This window comes from Mercurialis annua, linkage group LG1-X (genome assembly GCF_937616625.2).
Source record: "Mercurialis annua linkage group LG1-X, ddMerAnnu1.2, whole genome shotgun sequence".
Classification (NCBI taxonomy): Eukaryota; Viridiplantae; Streptophyta; class Magnoliopsida; order Malpighiales; family Euphorbiaceae; genus Mercurialis; species Mercurialis annua.
The window spans coordinates 62166003-62179937 of NC_065570.1; the positions used below are offsets into that span (position 1 = coordinate 62166003).

Consider the following 13935-nt stretch of genomic DNA (forward strand, 5'->3'; position numbering starts at 1 on the left):
GACATAATCAATAATTGGTTATGCCATCACTATACTTTATTGAGTGTTATTTACTTTTTAATTATTGTATTTTAACTTGTTTTATTTTAATGACAGAGTTATAATCTTATTAAAAAAAAATGGTTGACAAAATATTGAATTGGTGTTTAGTTGATTATGTGTGTGTATAAGATTATATTCAGCATAAATAAACAAAGACCGATTGTACATGCGTACAAGTTTGATCAAAAACCACTGAAACCCCTCTAAATAAAATGTAGTAGTAATTTAGTAAATAAATTGAAACAAATGAAAATACGATGACCAATTTAAAATAAGTGTAAAGTATGATAACCCAAGAAACAATTATCCAATCATAATCTTACGTAAAACAAATGTCAAAATGTGATTTTCAGATTTGAATATTGTGAAATAAAGAAACGTTTTTAGTGTCGCGAAAGCTATCATTATAGAATTGATATTCCGATGAGCAATCGTGAGAAGAAAGCGATAAAATGGAGCTGGAGCTCCGCTTTAATCGGAGCAGCCTCCGCCACAGCAATAAACGCCATCCTCAACGCCAAGCCCAAAGACCCAACCTTCCATTTAATCTCAATCAACCTCACTTCCTTCAAGCTCAACCTCCCTCTTCTCGACGCCGACCTTCTCTTAACCGTCCACGTCACTAATCCCAACATCACTCCCATCCACTACTCCTCCACCACCATGTCCATCTTCTACGACGGTTCTCTCCTCGGCTCCGCTCCTGTTCTCGCCGACTCTCAGCCGTCTCGCTCTTGTAAGTTGCTTCGCCTCCAGGCTCGCCTCGACGGCCTCCAGCTGGCTCATCACGCCGCTAAATTCGTCGCCGATGTGGCTAAGAGAGAGATGTTGCTGGATGCTAAGATTGACATTGAAGGAGCTGCTAAGGTTCTGTGGTGGGATCATAAGTTTAAGGTCCACGTGGATAGTCATATCACCGTTGATCCTGTTTTTCTTGATGTTATTGATCAACAAAATAATTCTCAGCTTGATCTTTTTGTTGGTTGAGTTGAGATTAGTGCTTGTTTGTACTTCTGAAATTCAGTAATGGAAATTTGGAAATTACGACGCTAATTTTTCTTCTTATTTGTGGAATTAAATAAGTAAAACATTTTTAACAGTATTTAATAATTTTTCATTAATTTAAATTGTCAGCATCAGTCAACTTTTTTTTTGCAGAGAGGTCCCCAATCTTCTTACACACCGACCATTACAATTACAGAAATCTCTATTTCTGTACGCCTTTTCGTCTTGGCAGCTGCTTAAATCAGTCACCTCGTTACTCTCAGAACCGGTGATCAATCCGATTCCGATCGAGTGATGGAGAACGGAAATTCAAGAGAGGTGACCGTCGCAGCTCTTCAATTCGCCTGCACCGATGATGTCTCTACTAATCTAGCCACGGCCGAAAGGTAAAACCTATTTCACTTTTCTAAGGTTTCCTCTCTATAAATGTTTTTGAAATTAATTGGAGACATTGCTAATTCAAGGGGGAAAGTTAATAGTGGTATTTGTATTACCTGTCCATGTTCTTGTTTGTTTTTTGTGTGGTATTAGTGTTGATTTTTGTACTCTCAAGCAGCCCTTTTTTTTTATTTGCAGGCTAGTTAGGGATGCTCACGCCAAAGGTGCAAATATCATCCTCATTCAGGTATGCATACATGTTTATGGTGGAAAGTTAAAACACAAACCACTTGCCTTTTGAATTTAGTGGCACCATTTGTTACTTATTGTTCGTAGGCAATACTGATAGGATATCTCAATGCGGTATGCGTGTTGTAATCCTGTTATTCGTCCCTCCCTCCGCAATTTTATATCAGGATTCCGCCGGCTGTTTTTTGTTTATCTACATAGGAAGGGCTGAAGGGGTTTATATAGTGCTGCTTCCCATATTTGGTAATGAGTAATATTTGTCTAATGATACAATTTTGAAAACCATCTCGGTGATATAATTGGCAATAACATTTGGCGACGTGTATCCAACCTGAGTGGGAGAGGAATCATACATTTCTTTACTCTGTCAAGTTTGCAATTGGGCTGCATATAATACAGCTGATAGTAGTAAAGTCTTAAAAAAATCAAGGGTAGATTATAAGCAATCATAGACAGTAATTTTCTGGAAAATCTTGTTCTGAAATGTGCATTGTGATGTTATATTAGGTTTTCAAACTTTATGATCTTCTTTTTCAGGAACTCTTTGAAGGATATTACTTCTGTCAAGCACAAAGAGAGGATTTTTTTCAGCGAGCTAAGCCTTATAAGGGCCATCCCACAGTTTTGAGGTAAGTATCAGAGTATCATTATTATTTGTTTGGTAAATGTACTAATATCTGAATTGTAATGGCCTCAATAATGAGTAAAAGTCTCATCTTTAATTCTTATTCTAAGATGATAAAACTGCACAAAAAATTAAAGATGGGAATGCATTTTTTAGCTTGAGTAATCTCTATAATCAGTGATTAATCACCAAAAAACATGCTAAACTGCAAAAGTCCTATTAAAGGCACAAAGGTTAAAATTATCACCTCTAATCCATAGTTCACATTGTTGCAGGATGCAAAAACTGGCCAAGGAACTGGGTGTGGTTTTACCAGTCAGTTTCTTTGAAGAGGCAAATAATGCCCATTACAATTCAATAGCCATAATTGATGCTGATGGGACTGACCTTGGGCTTTATAGGAAATCTCATATTCCAGATGGTCCAGGTATGCGGTAAACAGAATGTTCCAGAACTTAGCCTGTTGTGCATATGCAGTTTCTTCATAACAGTATTCCTTTTCTTGTAGGTTACCAGGAAAAGTTCTACTTTAATCCCGGTGACACCGGCTTTAAGGTTGGCTCTTGTATATCTTTATCTAAATTTTGTACTTTCTCAAACCTATGATATCTGAAAGTGATTTTTATTGACTAGGTTTCTTATTAATGTCATACAGGTATTCCAGACTAAATTTGCAAAAATTGGAGTTGGTAAGAGGCCTGTACCTATGTCCCCCATTTCCCTGGCTTTCTCTTTCTTCTCCTTATATTTGTTCGATATGCTAGTCCACTTCAATTTTGTTCTTGGCGATGCTTATGCTTAGGCAAAGCTACTTACTTTAGAGTACTTCTATATTTTTACATAAAGCGAGGTAATCTTGAATGTGCTAGTAACCAAGGCAGCAAATGTTTCTCTTTTTCTGCTATTGTCAGCAATATGCTGGGATCAGTGGTTTCCGGAGACAGCCCGAGCCATGGCTCTGCAAGGTGCAGAACTATTATTTTATCCTACTGCTATTGGTTCTGAACCTCAAGATACAGGGCTGGATTCTCGTCATCACTGGACGCGAGTGATGCAGGGGCATGCTGGGGCTAATCTGGTAAGCAAGCATAGTGGGAGACTGGTGATTCTGTTTCAATTTTGGTACTCAACATGTTAGTCTTGGTTAGCTTTCTTATCCTGATTGTTATTTTTGCCTAGCTATTACGGAGTCATGCTTACTGTTGGATAGTCCTAGGGCACCTTTCCTTTTGACTCATTTGGATGATTATACATCTACGGTCCTTTATTTCTTTTGTTTTCTGTGTCTCAGGGCAAAGTTTGTTGTCAAGTGCATCCTTTTTCATTTTCCATTTCTACATACAAAGTCAACTCATAAGATCTTACAGCTTAATACACAATTCAAAGTTTCTCAATGCTAACTTTTGTTTCTTAACAAGTTTTGCAATTTTAACTTTTATTTGTATCTCAGCCCTTGTAGTGAAGGATTTAGCATAGTTTAAACTGAAATGTGGATTTTGTGTTATGGCTTATGAAGAACTAAGTTAGCTTTTAAAAGAGAAAGCTACTCAGTACCCATATGATATAGATGCTTTTATTGGTCAGCACTATTATAGGAAGAAATTTAGAGCTACAATATAGGAAAAATTCTACAGCAACAATATTTCCTCGTTAAGTGTTTTATTTATTTTATTATTTCTATTAAAGTAGTTTATCCTAAATAGGAGTCTCTTATTTAGGATCTTTTCCTCTCTTATGTAGCCTATAAATAGGCCTTATGAAATAATAAAACATAACTTTTATTCTCTCGAAAATAAGTCTTTAAAAGGGGCTCTGTCAAAGACGAGTCAGTCAGATTAAATTCATTAAAAATAGATTTGAAGACAAATTCAATCGTGTCTAGACCTGTGACTAGATCATACGCTAAGGCACATAACATAACACCATATTTTAGATGAAGAGTAGTCTGGTGGTAGTGAGGCTTCCAATTGATTATAAACATCTTCTATTTGCAATATGTTTTGTGGGATTTCTGTTTCTTTTCATTTCACATGGGAAGGAGATTGATGTATGTTTGTAAAAATTCAGGTGCCTCTAATTGCTTCAAACCGCATTGGGAAAGAAACAATCCAAACAGAGCATGGAGATAGCAATATTACATTTTATGGAAACTCATTCATAGCAGGTATCCCTTTTTCCCCTCTTTTTGAGTGAAACAAATATGAAGCATTTCAAGAGTAAATGGACAAACATATCTAATGAATGCATCAAAAATGAATAATTTGATGCACAGGACCAACTGGGGAAATAGTTGCAGCTGCTGATGACAAAGAGGAAGCTGTTCTTATTGCTAAGTTTGATCTGGATAAAATCAAAGCCAAGAGACACAGTTGGGGGGTATTCCGCGATCGACGCCCCGATCTGTACAAGGTTCTTTTGACATTAGATGGCAGTACCCCATTCCAGTGATTTTATGCTGATTATCAAAATAGTACTTTATTTTAGAGGTAAATAGCGAACTTTCTAAACCACTTCCCTGCATAAGTTATCTCTTTAAAACAAGGGAAAGAAAACTTCATATATGTTTGAAGGAAGGTCAATCTGACATTTGGCTGTATTCAACTTTAACCTCAGACCTGTTTTATGGTCTATAATCCACTTTGTGCATCTTTTGTTGCCTTTTTTCCTTTTTCTTCTTTTTTTCTTTTGGCCTTCTCAATTTTAAATTTAGCTTCATATTTAACACATATTATAGTCATGTGGTCCACCACTATCCATTAGGGTCTTCTGAATTGTAAGATTGTCAACATATATTTTAACTGTGGAGTGTGGATGATATTGCAAAGTGATAATATGGTCCCAAAAGTTTGTCCTCCTCCTTGTCTGTTTGATTCTCGACGATTTCATTGATTTGGAATCCCAGAATTATGCTCTTCAGACCATTGTTAAAGACAAAGGGCAGTTATGCTGATTTGCTCTCAACTTTTTTTATTTTACGAGTTGGGTGTATTAATGTTCATGCATAGTGGCATAGTTTTTGCAACTAACTAATGGCTGTTCAATTTGCCAACTTTCTGTGGTAGTATGACGTACATAGATGCAGCATGATAGCTGTGTACCAATAGTTTAAAGCCATGTGTCAGGGACTCGGGCAAAGAAGATTGTAATTGTCGGTAAGATATGCTTAAGAACGGTCCACTTAGGTATGGAGAAGGATATAAACAAATATTTTGCTATTTTTAGAATTGGGATCTTAGCTCTGCCATGTGTCCACCAGTCTATTTATTCTCCATTTAATATCTTCAGTCTAATAGCTTTCTAGAACACTCTTCTGTTCATGTCTTGGATACTGAAAAAGTTTGCTCCAAGAATCACTACTTGGAACTCTAATTATTGATTTTTAGATATAAACTTAGATTTATACGGTAGTCCAAGCTTGCTTCGGTTTAATGAGGCTAATAAAAAATATGTAGTTACGGGCTGGGCGGAGTCGTATGAGTTATATGTAACACGGAAACACTGAAACAAAGAAATGCCGAAACAAAAAAGTTATAACTAAGTATAGAGTTTTGTGGGGTAATAGACAATGGGGGTACATAAATTATCGCTATATTTCATTTTGGTGACTGAACTTTGATTTTTTAAATTTTGGTTACTACACTTTAAAATTATTTCAACACAGCTTCTTAAGCCAAAAAAGATGACGTGGCAGCCAAACTTTGTAATCAAATTGAAAAAAGAAGAAGTTTGGTAGCCAAATTGAAAAGAAATTAAAGTTCGGTAACCAAATTAAAAAAGAAATTAGCAACCAAAATTAAATATAGTGATAGTTTGTGTACCCCGATAGTTTGTGTACCCCGGTGTCTATTACCCAGAGTTTTGTAGTTTTAGAAAGTTTCGCTTAGGACTAACAAGTTCCCGTACAACATATATGGAGCTTTTATATACAGTTTATTACTTACATGTGCTTGCAAGCTCAAAGAAAATTAGAAGATTGTTGGTGTAGTGTTAGATTGTTGGTGTAGTGTTAGACTGTTGGTATTACATAATGTGCAGTCCTGTGGTTTACGCACAGAATTGGTCTTGAAGTGTGAACACTTGAGATGCAGTAAATAAGACCTTACTACGATGATATAAATGGATCATTGTTTTCTTATTTAAGAATAAGGACTTACGGAAAATTGTGGAGGAAACTTATGCAGTGGCTAGGTTATACGGAAACTTTTCGACTTTTATGTTTCGGTTTCTGAAAACACGTTTTGAAACTTTGAAGTTTTATATCTATAGCCTTTTTTGATGTAGTTTCTATGATTCTTATTTTGGCATTTTCAAGTTTCAATGTTTCCATTTCCGTGCTACATAGTACAGTGGTGAAGTAGAAGTTAATCCTAACTAAGAGAATACCCCTTCATGTTTACTGCTCTTGATCTTCTTTGCTTACTTGTTCATTCTCTTCCTCTTCTGCATAGTTTTCTTCTTCTCCTTCTTCGATTATTTCATCACGTGGCTGAATAAAGTTCATCTTTAATCGTCCATCTTCTCTATGTGCATGTAAAAATTCCTGACTGGGAACTTTTACCTGTTTAAGCACAAACCTGCCATCGTGCCGATAAGACTTGAAGGAAACCCAAGGTTTTCCACTCTTCCCTATACATGAAATTGGCGGCGGAAATGCTCCTACCTTCAATCTGGACCGCCTGATTTCTCCTCTTTGATCGTCTGGCGATGAATGCCTTACGATGCTTACTTTTTCCTTATTGTATTGCCGATCTTCAACCATATCATTCTTCAAATCCTCAACATCATCAAAACTTTCAAAACCAAGTCCCTCTGTGCATAACTGCAAGCTCTCATAGCTTCTTGGAGAAAAGCTATCACTTTTCCGGTGACAGCTCGAGTATTGGTGGTGATGATAATTATTTGGCGAGCTTAATAAGTAATCTAGTGACGTAGCCTTTTTGTCTAAACTATCATTTCTGGCGAGATTCGGGGTTTCTGTTGGTGGAATCAAATCAATCAAAGATGAAGAAGAGTCGGAAATTTCTTTGAAATGAAGCTCGCCAAATATTTCAGTAAAAGAAGATTGGTGAATGGGTGTTATAGCATTGATTTGGTTCCATGGAGAGAGGGATTCGAGAAGAGTTGAAGGAGTTTCCGGCAAGGGCTTGTCGAAAAGAGGTTGAAGGCTCCCACAGGCAGCCATAGCTGAGATAGAGAGGTTATGTTGTGTTGTGTTTATAGGAGAGAAATAAGCACGAGATTGGCATGGATTGAATCAATCAACTGGTGATGATGCTATTAATTAGGGAAGCTAGTTATAATAATTTTATCTTTATTTATTTTTTCAAAAATGTTATCTTTATCTTTTTTCCATGAGAACAATTTTGTTTCCTATCCTCATGGTTGGCTATGGATATCTCTCCACTTGGAGTGGAATAGATAAGTTTTAATATTGGTGGCCTTAAATGAATGACAAAATAAATATATGGACATCTTTTCTATAATTTATATAACAAATTTAATTTTGTTAAAATTTAGAATATATTTAATATTTTCACCTCTTATTATATATATATACGCTATTGACACTAATATTTTCAGGCTAAAATTGTTTAGTAGGTTTAAACAAGAGACTATGTAATAGGACTCTTTTTCAATCTGAACAAATATCTAAGGACACATGCATTAATACATAGATCATGGAACATGGAGAAATGTGGCAAAAGTTGTAGTATAACTTTTAACTTTATGCATGTGAATAGTTGTTATGACATTAATAGAACCAAGATAGATTTGGAGAGAAGGTCCACTGCTTTTCTTACATTTGTTTAATGAATCAAGGATTTTCAGCAACTTCCAATCATACAATATGTTATGAATCTCATGGATCATAATTTTTCCAGAAAGCAAAGGATATTGTTGAAGAACAATTGATTTCATTGACATTGTTAATGAAACTAGCTGCAGTTTTCAAGTAATGATGTTAGTTTCATACACAGAATTCGAAAACACATGAACATTCACAGACATGCTCCCACAATATCCAAATCGAATATATATGGTCACCTTCTTACGGAATCATTCAACGACTGTCCACCCGCCTCTCATCGCCATGCTTCAATAAGTTCTGTCCTTGCATCTATACGGCTCAAGTTGCTAATTGCCCGAGTCTTCTCAACAGACTCAACAGGTGTTACTAGCCGAACTGGTGAATGCTGCTTACTTATCTTGTCAGGACTCTTTCGGATATTTGAACAACTTGATTGATCAACACAGCTTTTTCTCGGACTTGCATGCACACCCTTCTTTAGATCATCGACATTGTCAGCATATATTTCACTGGTAGATGTATCAACTTGATCAGCAGCTTCACAGGGCTCATATCCTTTGGCAATGAACTCATCATCAAAAATTGGAGAACTCCCATCTTCTCCATCAACTTTGATGCTAGAGCAGGAAGTTTCTACAACCGGTTCTTCAGCAATGAAGGCTTGCTCTGCTTTTTCATTGTCATTTTTAGTGTCATCCACACAGGACAGTGAAGTGCTCTGATGATCATTCTCATCAAATGGCTCAAGACGTGAAGTAGGAGCTGGATCTAATACAGTATCTTCTCTCTCTCGCAGTGTCCTCAAAATAAGCATCTTAAGAAAGTTCATCACTTGAACTGCATACATTAGTGCAGTCAGAGGATCTGCCATCTGCCACAAAATAAAGACTTTTCTATAAGCAAAATACTACTCCCTCGTTCCCAATAAAATTTCATTGATCATGGATATGTTTTGCAGTGCAAATACATTATATTTTCCATTTGGTTATTTCTTGTGTGTCTAATCTTTTTATTTTTACATGACATTGTAACCTATGTTGCATGAAAATTTATCGAGTCTCGCGTTTCAGCGGTTTGTTTTCATTTTTAGAACGCTTTTGAAACTACGGAACTCTATATTTATAATATATTCTTGTAAAAAATATTATTTCGCCGTTTCCTGTTTCGGCATTTATCGTCTCAATATTTCCATTTCCATGCTTCATAAATTGTAACAGTCGAAAAGAAGTCTATAACCCAGCAGTAATCGTAAGAAAGCAAGAAAACTCATTTGAATGAAACAGCAACATCCATAACTCGGATGTTATAAAGTTGAAGAACTATAATAGATTTATAAACTATTTAATTTAAGGGTTGTCTTATTTGTGTAATCTAACTACATTTACCTGAGTCATGTTTGGCGCAAAAACCATGGCTATGTTGCGTGCATTCATTTTGTTCACATGTTCTAGCTGTACGACATCAGCCATAAGGTTGATGGCCCAATCCAGTAAAGCAGCTTCTGTATTAGGCAGGTGTCTCGCAAGCTCAGCACAATCATCTTCCGTTTGGCAGTGCATTACTTGCTCGGAAGATAGAGAATCCAGAACCCCGGTGGGGAGCTCTCTAAACCAAGCCTAGAGAAGCAATCATACTCAATGTCAATAAATAAACCTCATACGCTAGAATATTATAGAATTATGAATTTGGACAAATGAATTTCGAATGGAAGTTGTGCTTAAGAAACAGTGTGCTCCTTATTGGCACCGTGATCACAAATGGATGGCAAGAAAAATGAATTTGGAAAATTACAGTTGCAATTTGAGCAACATTCGTACTATTCTTATTTAATTTAACCCATTGCTTTCCTTGCAATACCTTATATGATCCAACTTACTCTATAGCGCGCACATTAGTTGATACTAATATTGTGAGCCAAGCTCGCACACGTTTTCCTCATGGAAATAGAACTGCGAAGTTACTAGGAACCAGCACATTACATTTAACTAAGCTAAAAAAATTCAGAACGAGAATTTGGTTGATCTTTAAGCATTACTACTAACATTCCGATTTTTTGATATACTTACTTCCATTTATTAATACAATTTTTCACTTTCAGCAGTTTGATTGTAATGACACAGTTATACAGATGTGGCACATGGAAAATCAATATCAACCCACATATGTGTACCGAACACAACCCTTCATTAAATTATTAAGCATTCCGATGATGAGCCGTATTTTCCTGTCGATAATGACCATTACCAAGAATTTAACCTGTAAGAAACTGCAGAAAAACAGTCTCCTATAGGAACTTTGGTCTTTTGGAAGCCACTTCAACTCATGTTCAATGACTATTTAACTAAATATAATGACTAAGAAAATGTCACAAGCAGAATGCATTAACAGGGAAATGATTCAACTGTGGAGTGCTGCTATAGTATACCTTAATAAGTCCTGCCAAGCAATGTATATCAACGCCATCTGGGACCACTCCTCTATTTAATTGATCCCTAACGTACTCTTCCTGGCTATTTTCTGCATTGATTCTGAAAATCCCTTCAGCCTGAAAACAGTAATTAGCAAATCAATGGTGCGCCAAGTGACCAATCCTATTCAATATATAGCTAAATTCATCATCGTTATAACTATATCATAGACAAATTTTACTGAACCCTTTTCCTTTCTTTTCCTGCATCCCTACATTTTATGGCCAGCCTAGTGATGGAAAAAGAGACAATAGCAAGATAAATTACCTGCAAGCCTCCCTGTGAATACAGATGTCTTTGCATTAGCATCAGTATCGTTGGCACACTGTTCCCTCTGGAGTCATATGACAACTGCATGGAGTCTGTTGATACTCCAAAGACTGTTGTACTGCACTTATGAAAAACTTTGTGTTAAGAGCCAAAGTTGCAATCAAGAAGATAAAGTCGACTACATTAATGCTAGAGTAACTATGAACAAGCACTGGCTGTCGATTGTCAAAATGCAAAGTGCAATAAAAAGAAATGTAAGTATCAACATCTGAATACTAATGCTGTAAGACTTAAATATTGATAAAAATCACTTTCTGGGGCCATATGCATTCGTTGTCATGTAGCACATACTCATCAAATTCATAAGTGATGCAATCATGCAGACCATATTCAGGATTTATAATTTTCCCAGAACAGTTAACATTCTTGAAAAACAGAGACCAATATAAACAAAAAACTCATTACACATATAATAATAAACCTATGAGATGACATTTTGAAAGATAAAAACCAGTGTACTCAAGAAAATACTGCATGCAACCTAGCGAAAGAGAGAAGGTTTATTCAAAGAGCTAATTTGTGAATGACCAACAACTTTTTGCCTTATTCATTCATACTACATCCAAAAGAAGTTGAATTTATAAACAAAGTCATTGCCAAAGATACAAATAGAAGTTGTAAATGCTAATATTTCTTGGCACTCTATATGCAACGAAAAACAGCATCAAAGATGATATAATAACACCTTATAATCCTTGAACATTCATATCAATCAGTTGAAAAGGCCTAGAAGCAGAGCCTTAGAGACTGGATTATCCCACAAAATACACAATCCTAATGAATTAAAATGCCAATAGAATCTAAACATCACAATAATTGGTTAAATGAATCAAGAATTGCATTTCTATAAAGCAAACAAACATAAAAAAAATCAAGAAATTGAATAAAGAATGCGGAGAAATGCAAAATGAAATGAAGAATGCACCTAGCACTAGGAGGCCGCCTAGGGACTTCAGGCTCAAACTCCACCGGCAAACCCAAGAAACCATTAAATCTATCGAAGGTAACATGAGCAACGTGGCGGACATTTGTCGGCCAACCGATCTCCATAGCACAGAGCTGCCTTCGGTCAGTCTTACAAGCAGCCAAAGATTTTCTAAAAATAGTAACAAGAAGAGCCAACAAAGAGAGCTGTTCCCTTCGTTTATTTTCACTTTCTTTGACGGTATCCGCCTCATCTGGGTCACCCACCAAAAACCCACAATCTTCCTCGTCGTCCTGATGAAGCCCCACATTGCTTTCTTGCCTAGAAGATGAAGGGGCCACGCAGGATAAGGAAGAATTGGAAGACGAATGAGTGGTGCTCGGAGAATGAAGAACCTCGGCCATGGCTGGCAACGGTGGAGATGGATTCAAGAATTAATAATTCTTCTTCTTGAAATGAGAGAGAGAGGTAGTGATTTGGTGGGAAATAAATGGAGGGGATAATGGGGTACAAATGGATTAAAGGGGAGATTAGTTGGGAGAGTAATTTAATGATATGATAAGAGTGTTTGTAAACATGTTTTAATTAATTCATTAATTAATGCAAATCTGTTTTTATTTCTTTCACTTTCATAATTACCACACATTAGTCACATACAGCTCCATTTCACTCGCTACTGCCTAACTGAATTCTATATTTATACTATAACTAGTTTTTACCACTTCAACAAATGGAATCTTTCTAGTAATTGGAGTTGAGTACATATTGAATTATGAATTTTTAGTTAAAAAAATACATAGGTACGTCATTTATCTTTTATCAAAAAAGTATTTGATATTTCGAATTAATAAAGTTGAACGAATAATCACTTTACCCTCTGAATTTGGCACAAAATATCAAAAATGTCCAAATTAGCAAAATATAATATTACTCTGAATTTGCCAAATTTTGTACGCCCCCTCTCTCTCCACCTAAGAGAATGAAATACGCTCTCCGGTTTTGATATTGGTTTTCTTTTGCAGGGTGGTTTTTTTAATGGTAAAAAATTTAAAATGGTCCTAATTTTTGTTTAATATTTTAAATTAATATCTAATAATAAAAAATACAATTTAATCTTTTTAATTTTAAAATTTTATATATCAAATTAACTCCATATTTTATATTTTTAATAAAAAAAATATTATTTTTTCAAACTTTTCGTTCTCAATCCTCCTCGCCTGAGAAACGCATCTGGATTTGCCTTAGGCGTCTGGTTTCGCCTGAGATGCAAACGGGTTCACCTGAAGTGAACCCATATGCAAACTAGTTCGTCTCAGGCAACTCCAAACACGTCTCGTTTCTCTTGAGACGAACCCACATGGCCGCTTCTTTCCAGTGAGAAGGAGCCTCCTCCTTGCCGGAAATCAAAAAATAATAAATTTTTTTGAAAAAGTTCAATAAGGTCTCTGAATTAATTAGAGTTTAATTTTGATTGATTAGAGTTTAATTATAATTAATTAGAATAAGTTATGATATTTATAAAACTCACTCTCTAATTACGGTGCCACATCAGCATAGAGGGTTTTTCGAGATGGTTTTGACAAATTCGGGATAAAAATGATCCGGTTTTGCCAATTTGAACGTTTTTGATACTTTATGCCAATTTGAGGGGGTAAAGTGATCTTTTGTTCTAATAAAATTTTATAATTCCTTTAATTTAAATTGTTAAAGATGATAATTTCTATTAAGATCAAAATACTATGTGTGGATGTTATGAATTAGGAGTGTAAACGAATTGGGCTACTCGTGAGTTACTTGAGATCGGCTAAAAAACTTTCGAATTGAGCTCAAGTATCAATTGTTAAGGCTCGTGAGACTCGCGAGACTAAACAGGTCTAAAAGGCTTGTTATAAAAATTAATGGAAGAAACACAAAAATATTCCTATTTAAATAGGAGTTTACTCAAATACATAAAAGGTTAAAATTTAACAATCATGACAAAATAAGTAGAAAGTTTATATTTATTACCCAACCACTAAATAAGAGACACGTGGCACATTCAAATAAAAAATTCAAATAAATGTGCCAAACAACTGTCAAAATGCGTCTAACACTCGCGTTAGGA

General features: G+C 35.6%; 4 protein-coding genes across 4 annotated transcripts; 2 read left to right on the forward strand and 2 right to left on the reverse strand.

Moving 5' to 3' along the window:
- Nucleotides 1-382: 382 nt before the first annotated feature.
- LOC126665637 (uncharacterized) lies at nucleotides 383-1095 on the forward strand. Its single transcript, XM_050358481.1, has one exon. The coding sequence runs from the start codon at nucleotides 466-468 to the stop codon at nucleotides 1027-1029; it is 564 nt and encodes a 187-aa protein (XP_050214438.1). The 5' UTR covers nucleotides 383-465; the 3' UTR covers nucleotides 1030-1095.
- Nucleotides 1096-1185: 90 nt separating this feature from the next.
- On the forward strand, nucleotides 1186-4964 carry LOC126665634 (N-carbamoylputrescine amidase). Its single transcript, XM_050358479.2, has 9 exons — nucleotides 1186-1433; nucleotides 1624-1672; nucleotides 2212-2303; nucleotides 2575-2726; nucleotides 2808-2854; nucleotides 2955-2988; nucleotides 3211-3377; nucleotides 4367-4463; nucleotides 4572-4964. The coding sequence occupies exons 1-9, from the start codon at nucleotides 1342-1344 to the stop codon at nucleotides 4745-4747; spliced, it is 906 nt and encodes a 301-aa protein (XP_050214436.1). The 5' UTR covers nucleotides 1186-1341; the 3' UTR covers nucleotides 4748-4964.
- A 1229-nt stretch (nucleotides 4965-6193) lies between these two features.
- On the reverse strand, nucleotides 6194-7608 carry LOC126665635 (protein FAF-like, chloroplastic). Its single transcript, XM_050358480.2, has one exon. It carries the CDS (start codon nucleotides 7479-7481, stop codon nucleotides 6693-6695), a length of 789 nt encoding a protein of 262 aa, XP_050214437.1. The 5' UTR covers nucleotides 7482-7608; the 3' UTR covers nucleotides 6194-6692.
- Nucleotides 7609-8194: 586 nt separating this feature from the next.
- On the reverse strand, nucleotides 8195-12392 carry LOC126665633 (rho GTPase-activating protein 5). Its single transcript, XM_050358478.2, has 5 exons — nucleotides 11832-12392; nucleotides 10844-10964; nucleotides 10534-10653; nucleotides 9494-9724; nucleotides 8195-8979 (listed from the first exon to the last, which is right to left on the reverse strand). The coding sequence occupies exons 1-5, from the start codon at nucleotides 12233-12235 to the stop codon at nucleotides 8383-8385; spliced, it is 1473 nt and encodes a 490-aa protein (XP_050214435.1). The 5' UTR covers nucleotides 12236-12392; the 3' UTR covers nucleotides 8195-8382.
- Nucleotides 12393-13935: the final 1543 nt, after the last annotated feature.